This window comes from Halichoerus grypus, chromosome 10 (assembly GCF_964656455.1).
Source record: "Halichoerus grypus chromosome 10, mHalGry1.hap1.1, whole genome shotgun sequence".
Lineage (NCBI taxonomy): Eukaryota > Metazoa > Chordata > Mammalia > Carnivora > Phocidae > Halichoerus > Halichoerus grypus.
Window position 1 is genome coordinate 83,086,016 of NC_135721.1, and position 16,493 is coordinate 83,102,508.

The 16,493-nt window shown below is 43.6% G+C and overlaps 1 protein-coding gene across 2 annotated transcripts in view; it reads left to right on the forward strand.

Moving 5' to 3' along the window:
* The window catches only part of UXS1 (UDP-glucuronate decarboxylase 1), a 98,364-nt gene that overhangs the window by 21,362 nt on the left and 60,509 nt on the right, over positions 1 to 16,493 (forward strand). The window contains exons 2-5 of one of the 2 annotated variants that reach the window (XM_078056709.1): positions 8,446 to 8,473; positions 9,762 to 9,825; positions 10,934 to 10,977; positions 15,849 to 15,909. In XM_078056709.1, the coding sequence (XP_077912835.1) occupies positions 8,446 to 8,473; positions 9,762 to 9,825; positions 10,934 to 10,977; positions 15,849 to 15,909 (197 nt within the window). The remainder of the gene's footprint in view (positions 1 to 8,445; positions 8,474 to 9,761; positions 9,826 to 10,933; positions 10,978 to 15,848; positions 15,910 to 16,493) is intronic. The other variant, XM_078056710.1, reaches the window with a different exon arrangement.

Below are 16,493 nucleotides of genomic sequence, written 5' to 3' on the forward strand. Positions count from 1 at the left end.
AATCCTAGACCTGTGTCCCCTCCCCCGCCATCCTCCACGTCTGGTGTTTCTGTCTCCTGATTACACCCATTCACCACCCCCTTCTGTTCTCGGCATTCTCGACCCATCTGTCCCTCATACCCCTGCTTCCTATTCGGCCAGAACATAGCTGCCCTGCCGCACACTTGGAGTGATTGCTGGTGGCCCACTCACCAGAGCCCTGCTGTCTTGGAATGCTAGGAAGGGGAACCAGGGGTGCTCATATCCTCCGAGGACATCTTCTTCACAGGCCAGTAGATGTCCCCACCGTGTGCAGCCCGCACCCCCATCTCCACAGGTCAGTGCCTCCTCTCTGCTCCCCAGGACTGGGTCAACAGTAGCCTTTACTTCCCGGATGTGTATTACGTAGAGTGGCTTTCGGCAGTTCTCTGTGTAAGGACAAGCCCGCGTGCAGTCATTCTGGGATCTCTTAGAGCAAGGATTGATAAGCAGCTATGGCCCATGAGCCAATTCCAGCCCACCCCTGAGCTAAGAAAGTTTTAACAATTTTTACATGGTTGAAACAAAGTCAAAAAAGGAATGCTATTTCATAACACACGAAATTCAGATTTCTGTATCCTTGAATGAAGTTGTGCGGGAGCATGGTCACGCTTTTACAAATTATCTAGGACTGTGTCACACTTCAGTGGCAATGGTGAGCCATGACTTCAGAGATCATATGGCCCACAAAGCCTAAAATATTTACTCTCTGCGCCTTTACAGAAGAAGTTTGCTGACTCCTGCCTTAGAGCAGTGATTCCCGGTCGTTTGGGAGAGCTTTTCATTCATGCCTTCATTCTTTCAGCAAATACTGAGTGAGCACTGAATAGTATGTGGCAGTGTCTCGGCATCAGAGAACAGCAGTGAACGAAATAGTCTTCGCTGTCTTGAGGCTTCCATTTTCTTGGCTGGAAACATACAAGCACAGAGCTTTATAGATAGATATGTGGGTATATTATCTGGTGGTAAGTGCTGTGAAGAAAAAGCTGGTTGAGTATGGGTAGGGAGGAAAGAGGGGGTATGGGGGCACTATTAGGGATAGACTGGTCAGGAAGACCTCACTGAGCTGATACCTGGATGAACTGGGGGGGGGGGGGCGCAGATAAAGAGGCATTTGGAAGAAGAGGAAGTACAAAGACCCTGAGGCAAGTTGGAGAAATTACCAGGGTCCAGAGTGGCTTGAGCCTGGACTGTCTGAGCAGATAGGTGGGCAACAGGTGAGTGGCTGTGGCAGGCCACCAGATCCCTTAAGGTACAGAGGCTCTCCACCTTCTCTTCACCACCTCTCTCTAGGTGATTCTGCCCCCTGGGGCACTTGAAAAAATGCAACATCCAGGCTCCTCTGCAGAGATCCTGATTCATGAGGTCTGAAGTGTAGACGGTGTAGGGCCTCCCAGGCTCTGGGAGGCCCAGTGTTTATCCCTTGAGGCTGGAAAAGGCAGACCCTCACTCCACTCTCCCCCAGCCTCCCTGCCAGTTCCTAGTCATTGTTAGGTCCTGGAGAAACTTTTCAGTCTTTAAAGGGCACCATGGATTAGGAACCTTTGCTGCAAGACCTCATAAAGTGCTTGGCTCCTAGCAGGGGCTCAATATCTAAAAGTGTGTTTTTAAGAGGAGACTTGCATTTATGCCGGTGACCATCTGAGAGGAGTTTGCAGGCATGCCAGTTCTCCCACTGCCCTGTCTTTGAAGGACTGTTTATGATCTGGGTCAGTTCCCCATCGTCTTGTGGGTGGTTGGTGAACCCCACCTTTTCCTGCATGAGCAGGGTCAAGCTGTTTCCCCTTGTGGTTCCAGGTGGACCCCTACTGCGTCTTGTCAGCTGAGCCTCGCCTCCTCCCCTGGCCCACCTCTCTTGTGTATGTGTATCATGTGTATGTTGCCTACCATACAGGTGAGGTTGTGCACAGGGTCTTAGCACTCTGCTCATCCGCAGGCACCATTTTTGTTGGATGGCTGGCTGGTGGATGAGCGAAGAAAGGATTTTTGCAAATACTGAAGACAGAAGGCAAATCCTGCATGCGTTCTCCATGCGGTCACACTGTCTAAAGTCACCAGGCTGAGGTTGGTGAGCCCCTGGCATGCTGGTTTGTAGGATGTCTGGCTGTCTGTACTTGCCTGCAGGCACACTGGGCATATTGTGTGTAATACAGGTGTGTGCCCATTAGCCAAGCTGGGGAGTGGCTTCCCTAACTCACACTCCCTTCTCTGACTTAGGATAAAAGTACATGTGCTCTCTAGGTGAAAATGGTGATCAGAATGTCCAACAAAAACATGCTAAAGCATATTGCAGCCATTTAAAATGTATAGGTGTGAAATGGAAATGGTTTTGTTTGATCCAGTATCATAACAGTACTTTAAATAGGGTAATAGGATTCTTGGTGAAGAATCCGCACCTTCTGTGTGGCCTGGCATTCAAGGACTCAGAGTCTAAAGAGCAATGCACCTCTGGAATTTCAAGCTTTTATGGGGGATTTTTGAAAGCTTTGTATGCGTGGTTTTGCATGGACTTTCAAGGATTTTCCCCCTAGACTTCCTGAAATTCATTCAGGAATCTGGTGGAGACCCACAGGTTTCAGATTGAGAAATTATGTTCTAAAAGGATTTGTCTCGAGTGCTATCTGATTAATATTTAAGAAACCACGTTAGACTAATAGGGACTACGAAATGAGTTGAATGAGCATTTTGAATGAGCATTTTAATTTTTCCTTTGTTGGAAAAGGACACTCATTTTTAATCATACTCTTTAAAAATCACTCAATTTTTTTGCCCTAAATGAAAATTTCTATGTGAAAGATTTTCTTGAACGGGGTTTCCTTGCATAGCATGAAGTCTGGATACAGACAGAGAATTGGGAAACCAGTGTGCCTCAGTTTGCGTGCAAAGTATTTTTAAAATAAAAATCAGTAAATTATCTTGAAAGCTGTGTAAGAGAATTTGATTTTAAGCCCTTTGTCAATGATGGTGAATGATCATCTTTTTTAAAATACTTTTCTTAATACTGAGTCCTTGTATGGTATATAATTGACTTAATTTAGTTCCATTTAGTTCAGGTATCTGTAGAGTATAGCTGTTCGTAATTCCCAGCGATCCCTTTGCAACACTGTAAGGTGGGTCAGGCTCACTTAAGCAGGTTGCAGAATTCTAAAAGCAACATTAATTTTTATTTTTTTTTAAAGATTTTATTTATCTATTTGACAGAGAGATAGACAGAAGAGCACAAGCAGAGGGAGTGGCAGAGGGAGAGGGAGAAGCAGGCTCTGCACTGAGCAGGGAACCCGATGCGGGACTCGATCCCAGGACCCTGAGATCATGACCCGAGCCGAAGGCAGACACTTAACCATCTGAGCCACCCAGGCGCCCAGCAACATTAATTTTTAATACTGTTTTACTTTTAAACTCCGTGCCCTGCAAGGTTCCAGGCCAGTCTACACAGAACATGGGGAGCAAGGCTCCATAATTATTGGGAATTGCTTGTGTTTTCCTCCTTGGAATGAGTCTGTGGTAATACAGGAACTTTTCCTGCCTACTGGTTGTCTTTGGTGTGTGCTGGGCTGAGTCCTTTTTGTTCTCTAAAACAAAGCAGACAGAGCTTTTGAGAGTTTAGAAGGCCAGACAACAGACACATGAAAAAGTGCTCAACATCGCTCGGCATCAGGGAAATCCAAATCAAAACCTCAATGAGATACCACCTCACACCAGTCAGAATGGCCAAAATTAACAAGGCAGGAAATGACAGATGTTGGCGGGGATGTGGAGAAAGGGGAACCCTCCTACACTGCTGGTGGGAATGCAAGCTGGTGCAGCCACTCTGGAAGACAGTATGGAGGTTCCTCAAAAAGTTGATGATAGAGCTACCATATGATCCGGCAATTGCACTACTGGGTATTTACCCCAAAGATACAAATGTAGGGATCCGAAGGGGTACGTGCACCCTGATGTTTATAGCAGCAATGTCCACAATAGCCAAACTATGGAAAGAGCCAAGATGTCCATCGACAGATGAATGGATAAAGAAGATGTGGTATATATATATATATATATATATATATATATATATATATATATATACAATGGAATATTATGCAGCCATCAAAAGGAATGAAATCTTGCCATTTGCAATGACGTGGATGGAACTGGAGGGTGTTATGCTGAGCGAAATAAGTCAATCAGAGAAAGACATGTATCATATGACCTCACTGATATGAGGAATTCTTAATCTCAGGAAACAAACTGAGGGTTGCTGGAGTGGTAGGGGTGGGAGGGATGGGGTGGCTGGGTGATAGACATTGGGAAGGGTATGTGCTATGGTGAGCGTTGTGAATTGTGCAAGACTGTTGAATCACAGATCTATACCTCTGAAACATAATACATTATATGTTAAGAATAAGGAAAAAAAAAAAAGATAGCAGGAGGGGAAGAATGAAGGGGGGGAAATCAGAGGGGGAGATGAACCATGAGAGACGACGGACTCTGAAAAACAAACGAGGGTTCTAGAGGGAAGGGGGTGGGGAATGGGTTAGCCTGGTGATGGGTATTGAGGAGGGCACGTTCTGCATGGAGCACAGGGTGTTATGCACAAACAATGAATCATGGAACACTACATCAAAAACTAATGATGTAATGTATGGTGATTAACATAACAATAAAAAATAAAAAAAATAAAAAATAAAATATAGAAGGAGGCCAGAAACACTTGACATAAAAACATCTTAAAGATTAATTGGTGATAACACTTCTGAAAAGAAAAAGTACTAAGCAGGGGGTAAATGTAGTAAAGTGAAAACATTCCTCGACCTCCTCTATTCATCTAATTTTGGTGGCTGGCCTGAATGTGTTTGGTGTTGCAAATGTGAATCAGCCCTCATCTTGCAGGGAGACCCACCTGTAAACTGCCAATTAAAAAGAAGTGTGTCGCTGGTGCTGTGACAACTCAGAGGGCTCCTGATGTCCCCTGGAGCAGGCAGGGAGGTTGGGGAGGTTTTCTCAAGAATGTCATGCGGAGGTAAGGTGTGTGCACTTCTGACCGTATGTAGATGGAGCTACTTTAGGGAGGGTGGAGGCTGCAAATCGGGGGGAGGAGGTAATGGCGGCCTACGTGGAGGTCTGATTGGTGAGGAGGGGAGATGAGGTTATGAAGCTCTCGGGGCGGGGAAAGGGGTGAACTGGGAAGAGCAGGATGAGTTTCCAAGTGCAGGGAGCCAATCGAAGAAGTCTGAGCCACAAGAATAGGTTTGGGCGTTAGCCATGTATGGCCATTATTACCTCTTTATAAAGGGTAGCAAAGATGTGGCCATGGGCATTATTCTCCGGGGTGGATCCCAGGGCCCTCACCTGCTTACAGGGGGAGGGATGCTTGCGTAGGACCAGTAGGAAAGGGGAGAGCACTCAGAGCCCTGGTGTCTGTACTTCAAGGAGGGCGAACACATCCAGGAAGGGGGGCAGCCTCACATGCTCTCAGATGGTCTAAGGGATGATAGAAGATTGAGAAACATCTCTGAGACAGACCTTTTAAACTGATTCAAGAAAAGGCTAAAAAGAAAATGAATAAACTAGTAACCATGGAATGATTAGAAAAGGTTGTCAAAAGGCATTATCCACCCTAAGGCATCTTAAGGAGTGGATAATTCTCCTCCTGAGGTTCCACAGCCAGAGAGGGACCGCTTCCTGGTATATTTTGACAAGCAACAGAATCCTAAAGTCAAAATGAGACAATTGGTTTATTTGAGGTACACAGTGAAGAGCAGGGCCCATGGGGTTTGGCAACTGCAGGTTCGTCCACAACGCCAGCACTGAGCTGACCACTGACCCCCGTGTTCCCAGGTCTTCTGAGGGGTGGGGGGCATGGCGTTCAGCAAGGGTTTGGAAATCTTTTCCCTCCTTTTTAAAACACAAGGTAAGAACATAGATACAAGGAAGCATGTCACCATTTAAACAGTATTTTGGCATCTTCAGGCAGTCTTATTCTAGGTGGTTTTTATTAGCAGAAGTCATACTGCATATATATTTTCTCATCTGGAATTGTCATAACTGCATTACCATGTTGCAGTGTATTTTCATAACCATATTTTTTAACCAAGATATAATTGACATGTAATATTATATATAGTATTATATTAGTAACATGTAATATGTATTAGTTTATGTTATATACATTAATAGTTAACGTCTATCTATATATACTACTATATATATATACACAGTGTATATTATGTAAGTCTAGTTACCATTCATCACCACACATAGTTACACATTTGTGTGTGTGTGTGATGAGAACTTTTAAGATTTACTCTTAGCAACTTTCAAATACACAATTCAGTATTAATAACTAGTCACCATGCTGTACATTACATCCCCAGGACTTATTTTGACCACCTTCACCCATTTCACCTACACACCCACCTGCTCACTTCTGGCAACCACTAATCCGTTCTCTGTATCTATGAACTTGGGTTTTTGTTTCATTCAGTTTTTGACATTCCACATATAAGTGAGATCATACAGTATTTGTCTTTCTCTGTCTGACTTAACCTCACGTAGCATAGTGCCCTCGAGGTCTATCCATGTTACCTCAAGTGGCAGGATTTCTTTCTTTTTATGGCCGAATAATCCATTCATCCACGGATGGAAACTTGGATTGTTTTTATGTCTTGGCTGTTGTCAATAATGCTGTGGTGAACATGGGGATGCAGACATCTTTTCAAGTTAGTGTTTCTGTCTCCTTCAGATAAATACCCAGAAATGGAACGCTGGGTCATATGGTATTTCTGTTTTTAATTTTTGAGGAACCTCTTACTGTTTTACATAGCGGCTGCCCCAGTGTACATTCCCGCCAACGGTGCATGACGGTTCCCTGTTCTCCACGTCCTTGCCAACACTTGTTATTTCTTGTCTGTTTGATAATAGTCATTGTGAGATTTAATGGCTTTCCGATTTTATTGAAAGGCTGTATCATAATTTATATAGCAATTCCCCAATCGTAGGACATTTGGGTTTATTCCCCCCACCCTCCCTTTTTTTTAATAAGTAAGGCCATGATTTGTGAAGGCGGCTTTCCTGTGTATATATATGTATATCCTTAGGATAATACTCAAAAGTAAGCTCATGTGGTCCAAAGGTATAAACATTCTTTATTTTTTTTTAATGAATAAGGAATATAGTATGGATTTATAGTAATTTTCCCATTTCTTGCTTATTTGCCACATTTATTTAGTTATTTATTGCTATCTTTTGTATCACTTGCTTACTACTCTGTTTGGAGAGGAATGTGCTTGTATGGAATCAGCAACAAGTGATTTTGGAAACTGAGTCCTAGTCAGTAAACATTTATTAAACCCCTACTATGTACCAGACAATGACGATAAGAAGATGCCTGGGAGTAGATCCTAACCTGAAGGCCTTCCTGAGCTCACAGAATCGCCATCTCCAGGATGGGGGGGAGGGGGCGGGGGGGGGGGGGGATGTGTGAATTTGCTCACTGTCTTTCTCTAGCACCTAAGAGCATCTGGCCCTTAGGAGGTATTCCATATTTGGGGGATGATTACAGGAGGGCCAAAGAGGAATGAGTACAAATATTAGAGACACTCATTCATGGGAAAGGTTTCTTTATTAAATAATTCTCTGTTCAGTAACTTCACTGGTGGCTATGGTGGCTCATAGTCTAGTATTGACCCTAGGTTGACCCTAGCTTTTGCCCTGCTGAAATGTGATTGTGTTTCTGGGTGGCTTGGACCAGCACACGGTGGGGGCGTGCCTTTCCAAAGCCTTCACTGGTGGCTGTGGCCATGGTGGCTCATAGTCTAGTATGATGTTTTTAAAGTCATCCATGGCAAAACCTCACTGCGGCGGCTGGGCTGGTTTATTCACATTTATTGAGCACCAGCTGTGTACACATGATAACCTGCCCTCCAGGTGTCTATAATCAAGGAAGCAGGCCAGCTGATGAGAAACTAGACTACAAGAGAGATGTGGCAAGTGTGAGAAAGGATGGGCTTCCGGGTGAAGTTAAGCCACAGCGTCAGGCCATTACCTAACCCCTCTGGGTTTTGGTTTCATAGACATTTAAAAGGAAAAGGCCACACTGAGCCCTAGGATCTCTTTCAGACATGCAGTTCTTTGATGCTTGTGACTGGCTCTTCCTCAGACAAAGGTTGGGACATACTGTTTATCAAAACACAAGCACAGTTGAACTCCAGACCCCAAAAGAGGTAATCCAAAATTAAAGAGAAGTATCGGATCCTCTTTTCACTTATTTTTTAGTAGGACTTAATACTTCAGAAGTGTGCGTTTTGTTGTCTTCATGAACTGTAATTTAGATTTCTTAGTGTACTTGAAAATATTGGTTAAACATTAAAATTGTATTAGTTGGAATCCTTGCATATCACAAAGTTAAGTATTGACCTAATTTTCTTCTTCTTTCCCTTCCAGCTGTTTGGGGCAACTTCGTTAATATGAGGTAACTGTTTTTAATAACTTGGATGTTGTGGTCGGGTTTTACAGACACGTTTCAGTTATTACAGATAGACTGTAGATGGCATGGGTTAATTGAATATTTTAAAAATGAAACAGGTTTTTTTTTTGCCATTCACACATCTGAGCTTTGTCTTTTTTCTTATGGATATTCTCGAGGAATACATCTGATTTTACTATTTGCTCAGGTAAAGCCCAGTTTTATTGGCTGGCTCCTCTGCATTGCCTGCCTCAGCGTCCCTTCCCTCCTTTTGTACACAGGAAAGGGTTGACCCTAGCTTTTGCCCTGCTACAATGTGATTGTGTTTCTGGGTGGCTTGGACAAGCACACAGTGGGGGCGTGCCTTTCCAAAGCCTTTTGAGAAGGGGGCTGTCTTTAGGAAACCATGCAGGCCCCTGGCCCTAGGAGTAGACCAGTAGATTCTGAGGCCACCTGCTTATCTCAGGATTCAGCCCCGAGGAGCCTTCTGGCCTGAGTGTGCATTATTTGTGCTTTGTGATAAACATAGGAGGGACACTCAGGAGAGTAAAATCCTGTGTTGATATTCTAAAAAAAAAAAAATGAACAAGCATTCATTGTAAAAACAAATTTGACGCTGTTAGTACAGTTTTACACTTAAAGAAAAATTCGTTCCACTTTGTCTGCCTTGATAGTGAAAATAAAAGAGCAGCAATCACAATTGTGGTGCTGGCGGTGGGCTTGGCAGTCAGATGCCCCTGCACTGGGCTACTAGGGTAAAGGGTTGCTGTGCCCCCACCAGGCTTTTCAGATTGAGTAGGTTTTGCAAGGCCAGTGGGGCGGTGTTGATCTGATTCCTACCACCAGGGTGTGAGTGTCTCCTGACAAAGACTTGTGTGTGTGGCTAGGAGGGGTGCTCAGATCCCATTTAAAGGAACTCTGTTTTTTTACTTGGAAAAGCTCCATTTTGCATCAAATCCCCAGGAAAGCCCAGCAGAGAGACTTGGACTCCTATAGACACACTTCCTGCCTCTAATTTAAAATCCCATGTTGAGTATAATGTGAAAGATTATTTTAGTGGAATAGAAATAACGCTTACAAAGTAGAGGTGAGCTGGTGAGATGAATTTGAGATTTCCTCTCCTCCATTGTCTTCCGTTCCTTGGGTGCACCCCCTTCTGGAGGGAATTGGAACCTGGGACTGATGTTTGGGAAGGGGAGCAGCGAGATGGTCTGCAGCCTTTGGTCTGTGTTGTCATTTGTTCAGAAATAAATCTTGAGGTCATCAAGCCTCTCAATGGATCTCAGTTTCGCAGCTTTCTACTCAACAGGTCTATCCAGGAAAATGGTGAACTCAAAATCGAGAGCAAGATCGAAGAGGTTAGTTCCTTTCCTGTATTTTGCTCCTATTTTGTCGTTATGTTTGTCAATTTCGGTTCTTTGGCTTGTGCTGGTACCTTTCTTGTGAGAGCCCGATGCTAACCCGTGATTTTGAAAACATCTCTTCAAAAATTACTCCCTTATTTAGAGGAGTCTTTCCATCTGTTATGCTGTGGATACGCCTCTGTGTCAGCGTTTGGCCATTTGATCAAGGCATGATGTACAAATTCTACCTCAGAGGCAAAATGGATTTACGAGTTTGTCTGACTTTTCAACTGACCTTCCCAGAATTTCTTAGAGAAAGGGAAGTGAGTACTTTCACCAGGGATGGAGGCAAGTGCCAGCATCCACTCACCCCAGCAGATGCTGAAAGGAAAACCGCCCAACTCAGATGCTAGGACGGGGAACTTGGGGAGCACCCACATGCACGGATGGGGAAGCCACACACCTGCTCACTGAAAGCTAGAGCCTCTGGTTGATTATATACCTTCTATTTAAAAATAATTGCTTATGTTTTTAGCCCAATAATTGTAGATATAGGTACGTGAGTGTAACATGGGCTGCGGGAGGAGATGGGGAGTCAGTCATTTTGATCTGAAGCCAAATGTCACAGTTGTGGAGAAGCTCTCGGATTGCTCTCGTCCTTCTATCCCAGCTCCCAGTGTTAACACACAGGAATTTGGGTCTGCTCACAGCCTGCCTTTCCTTCACGCGCTGAGCAGATGATGTGGAGATAATGTGCAGAAACAAGAGGTTAAGCCTTGTGGGCAGCATTGAGGGGATTTTTTCATTCCTGAAAAGAAGAGGGTGGTGGTGATCTGCCTGTTCTTGTGAGCCTCAGCCACCTTGCTTGTTGTAAGGAAATTAAAAGGTTAATTTTCCCAGAGACTTAAGTGTCTGTGGAGTAAGAGTTCCAACGTGCAGTGTATTATCTCGATTCTTGACTTGTGATTCAAGTAGTATAACTTAATTTCAAGCTGGAAGCGGATAATAGAAGAAATTACGATCTGTTTTGCATGATGTCGTGCCCATGTGGAACATCAGAGAGGGGGGAAGCGGTGGAGAACTGTCTTTGCTTCAAAACTGATGTTGGTTATTTTTGTTTTAGATCGTTGAACCACTAAGAGAGAAAATCAGAGATTTGGAAAAAAGGTAGGTGTACTTTTTTTTTTTTTTTAAAGAAAATACTTCTATTTTTTGACTTTAGAAGGTCAGTATTCAATATAAATTCATCTAAACTGTATAATTCTTTTTTTCATCTATGTAATTAATTCTATAATATGAAAGATATCAGGCACTTTCAGTATAGGAACTTGTCTGTGAGAAGGTAGATGTTTACTGTAAAATTCGGATGAGGTGGTTTTAAACCCTTTTTTTTTCTTTTGTCATTATGAGCTATTTCTTATAAAAGCTATGGAAAGTTTTTTTTGGAAGCTATGGAAGCTTTTTTTCTCTCTAGGAAAAAAATTATTTTAATAAAGTTATTTTTTTTCAGGAGTCTTCCTATGTTAGAAGCCCTTCCTCTGTTAACCTCTGTCAGTTTGATTTCTACAAACTATGATGATGTAAACAAAGGGCCATATAAATGTTTTGTTGGGTTTCTTTAACCCTGATTCAAATAGTCCAAACATGAGAAGAAGAGAGGATCTAAGTGTGTTGTAATCTTCCTTTTCCAAATTCTGTGAATTTCTCAGTTCCTGAAAATTCATGGCATACAAATTGAAGCTAAGCCTTACCTTCTTTTAAGTTATGCGGGGCAGTCAGGTGGTGTCTCACAAATATTGATTAGTCTGAGAGAATTCCAAAACAAGAAAATAAAGCTGGAGGACCTAAAACCTAGTACTGTGTGTAAGTACTATAAGAAATTAGGGTCAGTTATTTGCTTGTCACCATACATCAGGAAAGTTCCAGAACTGAGTCCAGGTAAAGTGGATGGAAGGGAAGAGTAATATAATACAGTGAGAACTTACTTGAATCAGATTCCAAAGCAAGTTGCTCCTCACCTTTTGTCGTGGTCTCCCCCTGACCCCTGCCTGCCAATGTGTGGGTGTGTGTGGCTCTGCTGCACCCACATTCCCTCTCTCTCTAAAACAATTGAGCTCCGGCGCTAGAACTTCTCCCTTGAGTTTATTGGGAAAACTGTGTGTCCAGAGTTGGGTCTTTAGAGGTTTATTTATTTATTTATTTATTTTTAAAAAAGATTTTATTTATTTATTTGACAGAGAGAGACACAGTGAGAGAGGGAACACAAGCAGGGGGAGTGGAAGAGGGAGAAGCAGGCTTCCCGCAGAGCAGGGAGCCCGATGCGGGGCTCGATTCCAGGACCCTGGGACCATGACCTGAGCCGAAGGCAGACGCTTAATGACTGAGCCACCCAGGCGCCCTAATTTGAGAGATTTTAATTGAAACTTAAAAAAAAAAATGTTTATGGTAAGAATAACCCACCAGGTTTTATGTTGCCCCCCAAAAATATTGCTCACCACTGATAAAGTCTTTAGAGAGTAATATTTATGAAAAGTGAATTAATTGGATAACTTCCCTGAGGCGATGGTTTACACACACGATCTCTTGAAATAGGAGAATTTTATGATTCCTTTTGATACTTTTGTGGTGTTCGTTGTCCTTTTTAAATCGGAAAGTGAAGCACAAGTATAAATATAATCTTGAAGAATGTGCCAGTAACTCATTCTTGTCAAACTGTGAGAGTTACCTTTAAGATAGGTGCAGAGGTTAAGTGTTTTCTACTTAGTTCTGCTTTACTAGTTACTCATCCTAAAATGGTTCTGGTCTCTAGGTTGGTGAGCAAGTCAGGTGACAGATGAGCCAGGGTTATTGTGTTAGCTAGAAAGTCAAGTACGGACATGACTTTGTGGTAGAAATCGATAGAGCTCTGTCTGGTTTTATTTTTCCTGACTGATTTGTATGATAAGAATGATCAAACACCCATCTTGACACGAGCAAGATAAGAACGTTAACTAGATTATGTTGTCTTGATGTGCTTGTCATTTGGAGGCAAAGTGACCCCCAGGAAATAAGGATATTTTTGAAAGGTAGGGATTATATGTATATGGGGAAAGAAATGGGAACAATGCCATTCTAGAAGCCTAAGTAAGTGGGTTATGTGAGTTTTTTCTTTTCTTTACTACACCCTCCCCCCATTTCTTAACAGTTTGATTGCCTGCCATTTGTTTAATTTCATCTCAATATCTTTAAATGTTCTGTGAATAGATAGCAAGTAATGATGAGAATTTAAATTCTAAGTAAAAATGCTTCTTACTCGCTACCTTCATGTACAGGAAGTTTAGAGTCTAGAATGGCATAAAATAATTACTAAAGGATTAATTCTTGGGGGTAAGAAAAGATCCATTATTCAATTCCTGCTTCATTCACCTCCCTTGCTTGTCTCACACTCAGAAATGCAGAATGCAGGCTTCGTGTCGGCAGGTTCTTGCTTCTCTACGTTGTTTGCTTCTGTGTCCTCAGTGTGTGGCACAGAATAGGTGCCCAGTAAAAAGTTCTGGAATAAATGAATATATGGATGAGCCAGTATGCTGCTGCGTAGGATTTTAACCTACTGCAGGCCTTTAAAGCAGCCTATGCCTTTCCCTTGCCCACTTTGCCCAATGCTGGTAAAGTGCAGGAGGGGAAGCCTGAGTGGCATGCTGAAGGAGTGGCCCAGCTAGCACCACATCAGAGTCACATCATACAGTCCCCTCACACAGTCCCCTCAGAGTCACCTCACACAGTCCCCTCATGCAGTCACCTCACACAGTCCCCTCATGCAGTCCCCTCACGCTGTCACCTCAGTTATCTCATGCAGTCCCCCCATGCAGTCACCTCACACAGTCCCTTCCACACAGTCACCTCAGAGTTACTACTCAGCCCCTCACGCAGTCACCTGAGTCACCTCACACAGTCCCCTCACACAGTCCCCTCATGCAGTCCCCTCACGCAGTCACCTGAGAATCACTTCACACAGTCCCCTCATGCAGTCACCTCACACAGTCCCCCACGCAGTTCCCTTACGCAGTCACCTCAGAGTCACTTCACACAGTCCCCTCACACCCCCCCCCAGCTCTGTCATCCGTGACTGCAGGAAGGCAAACAGTGTGAAGTGCAGACTGAGGAGGACCCTGAAGGAGCTTACCCCTGCTCTTATTTCTGACTTTGTGTGCCTGACTTCTCAAAGGAAGAAGTGAGGGTTATAAGAGAGTCCTTCCAACAGTTTAATAACTTGATCATACATATGAAATCTGAAACTTGGTTGCTACATGTTGAAGAAAACAAAGCAAGCCCAGCCAGTGTTTTCATTTTTTAAAGGTTTTTAGCACACAGTGTTTGAAGTAGGTTTATCAGTCTGTACTCCACATGTGACCATGTGTCAGGCAGTTATGTTTTTGCTTCAGTTTCATTGAACTGTATTTCCTATAAGAAAACTGTTTGCTATTTTCTCTCCGGTACAAGGGGCAACAGTGGGCAGGTGGGGAGAGGGTCAGCCTGGAAGGAGCGAGACACCGTAGGTGCGCCACATGGCTGGCTGTGGAATTTGGGATTGAGGCTGGAGTGGTGGATGTGGGCGCTCAGAGAAGAGAGTGGATGTCGGGGCTGTGTGAGGGGTGCACACAGCCAGTGCTGTGGTTTGCTTGGCCACGTCCAGCTGACTGACGGAGAAAGTATTCGGAATGACAAGAAGTGTCACTTCGCAAAGAAGGCATCTGTCAGGCTCCCTGAAGGCTTCCACTGTTCCAGCAGGCAGAATGTGCCCTGCCCCCCAGCCGCTGTGAGAACATTCACTTGGGCATTACCTGTGGTAAAGACAGCTCCTGCCAGGGCAGCCCTCTGGGGAAGGTGCTGTGATTACCCCTTGACAGCAGGAAGCCCTGAGGTGCACAGAGCTCTTGGGGGTCTTGCTCTGGGTCACAGAACTAATAAGAGGGAAGGCCGAGATTTTCACTCATTCCCTCAGATTCTCCCACCTGCCTGCTTCTGGTTTTGTAGTCTGCAAGGGGAACTTGACCTTTTGAGAATCTGGAAGCTCTTAATAGGGGAATTCATCTGCATTGTAAAAGAAAGCCCTCCTGCCCCAAGCTCTAAGCATGTCTCCACTCTTCCAGGAGATGAGAAACACTTGCTTCAAGGTCTTCTGTCTAATGACCTGTCATATTCTGTTCAGTTCAGCGACCATTAAGGAAATGCCTTCTGTATCCCAGCTGGGGATGTGAAGGGGATGAGACAGTGCCCCTGGCACCTCTCCAATTAAAATAATGACTGTAAAGTTGGTTTCTTTGAATTTACTAAAAGCACTTTGTTCCTAACTGAACCATTTAACCACTTTAAGAATGGATATTTCAAATCTGCATTTATCAACTCTCATTTGATCTTTTATCTGCAGCTTGCACTGCCCTGCTCCGGAAATATCAGTAGGGGTTGGGGGCCCATGTGACCTTTTCTGGGGGCAAGAGGCATTATGGAAAGATGAGGTGAGACTTAAGGTGTGTTGAGAGCAGACCACGGAGGCAGAAAGTGCTGGTGCCCAGCCATTTTGTACTGGGGCACCGGTGCAGAAAGAGATGCTGCAGTTGTGAAATTGCCCAGAATAAGGGAACAGGCTTAGTCAGTTTTTTCTTTTCTTCCCCTTGCAAGGCACAGTGTTCTGCTTTGGGTCTGTGACTTCACACAGCTGCTTTCTTCCTTGCAGACCTCGATACAGCATTATAAGGAGGCCACCCCCCCCCCCTTATTTTGTGCTTAGCTCTGGCTGCGCGTAGCGTGTACCTTGGTAAATTTTCCCTTCTCCAGGATGAAATCTCTATCCTCAGCTTGATGCTACACAAGGAGCCGGTTGCATATTTCTTGAATTCAAATGAGCCAATAACCGCTTGGTTCCTACACCCCTCACTTGGAATGGATAGAAGGAGCAGACAGTAATAATGCCACAGTCTAGCCTTTGTTTTGATGGTAGTAGAGAAAATCCTCACAGGAGATGTTTGACTTTTCTTTTCTCGTCTCTTCATGTTCTACAGCTTCACCCAGAAATACCCGCCAGTAAAATTTTTATCAGAAAAGGACCGTAAAAGAATTTTGGTAAGTTTGCACATCTGATTAATATTTATAATATCAAGAAGCTGGCTTTTTAAATAGAGGTAGAATTCACATACTGTAAGTTACCCATACAGAATATACGGTGTACTGGTTTATAGTATGGTCACAAAGTCCTACGACAGCACTCCATTCTAATTCCAGAATGTTTTCATCGCTCCAGAAAGAAGCCCATCCCCGTTGTCAGACATCCTCCTCCCAGCTCCTGGCAATCACTGAAACTACTCTCTGTCTCAGTGGATTTGCCTGTTTTGGACATTTCGATGAATGAAATGATATAATATGTGGTCTTTAATATCTGATTTCTTAAACTTAGAGTAATGTTTCTAAAGTTTACCCATGCTATAGCACAAATCAGTACTTCGTTCCTGTCTGTGGCTGGATAATATTCCATATTGTGGATGTACCACATTTTGTTTATCCATTTATCAATTGATGGACATTTGGGGTTGTTTCTACTTGGAGGCCATTGTGCATAATGCTGCTATGAAACATAGGTATACAAATTTTTGTGCAGACATAGTTTTTTGGTTCTCTTGGGTATATACCTAGTGCCCCTGGCTGATGAG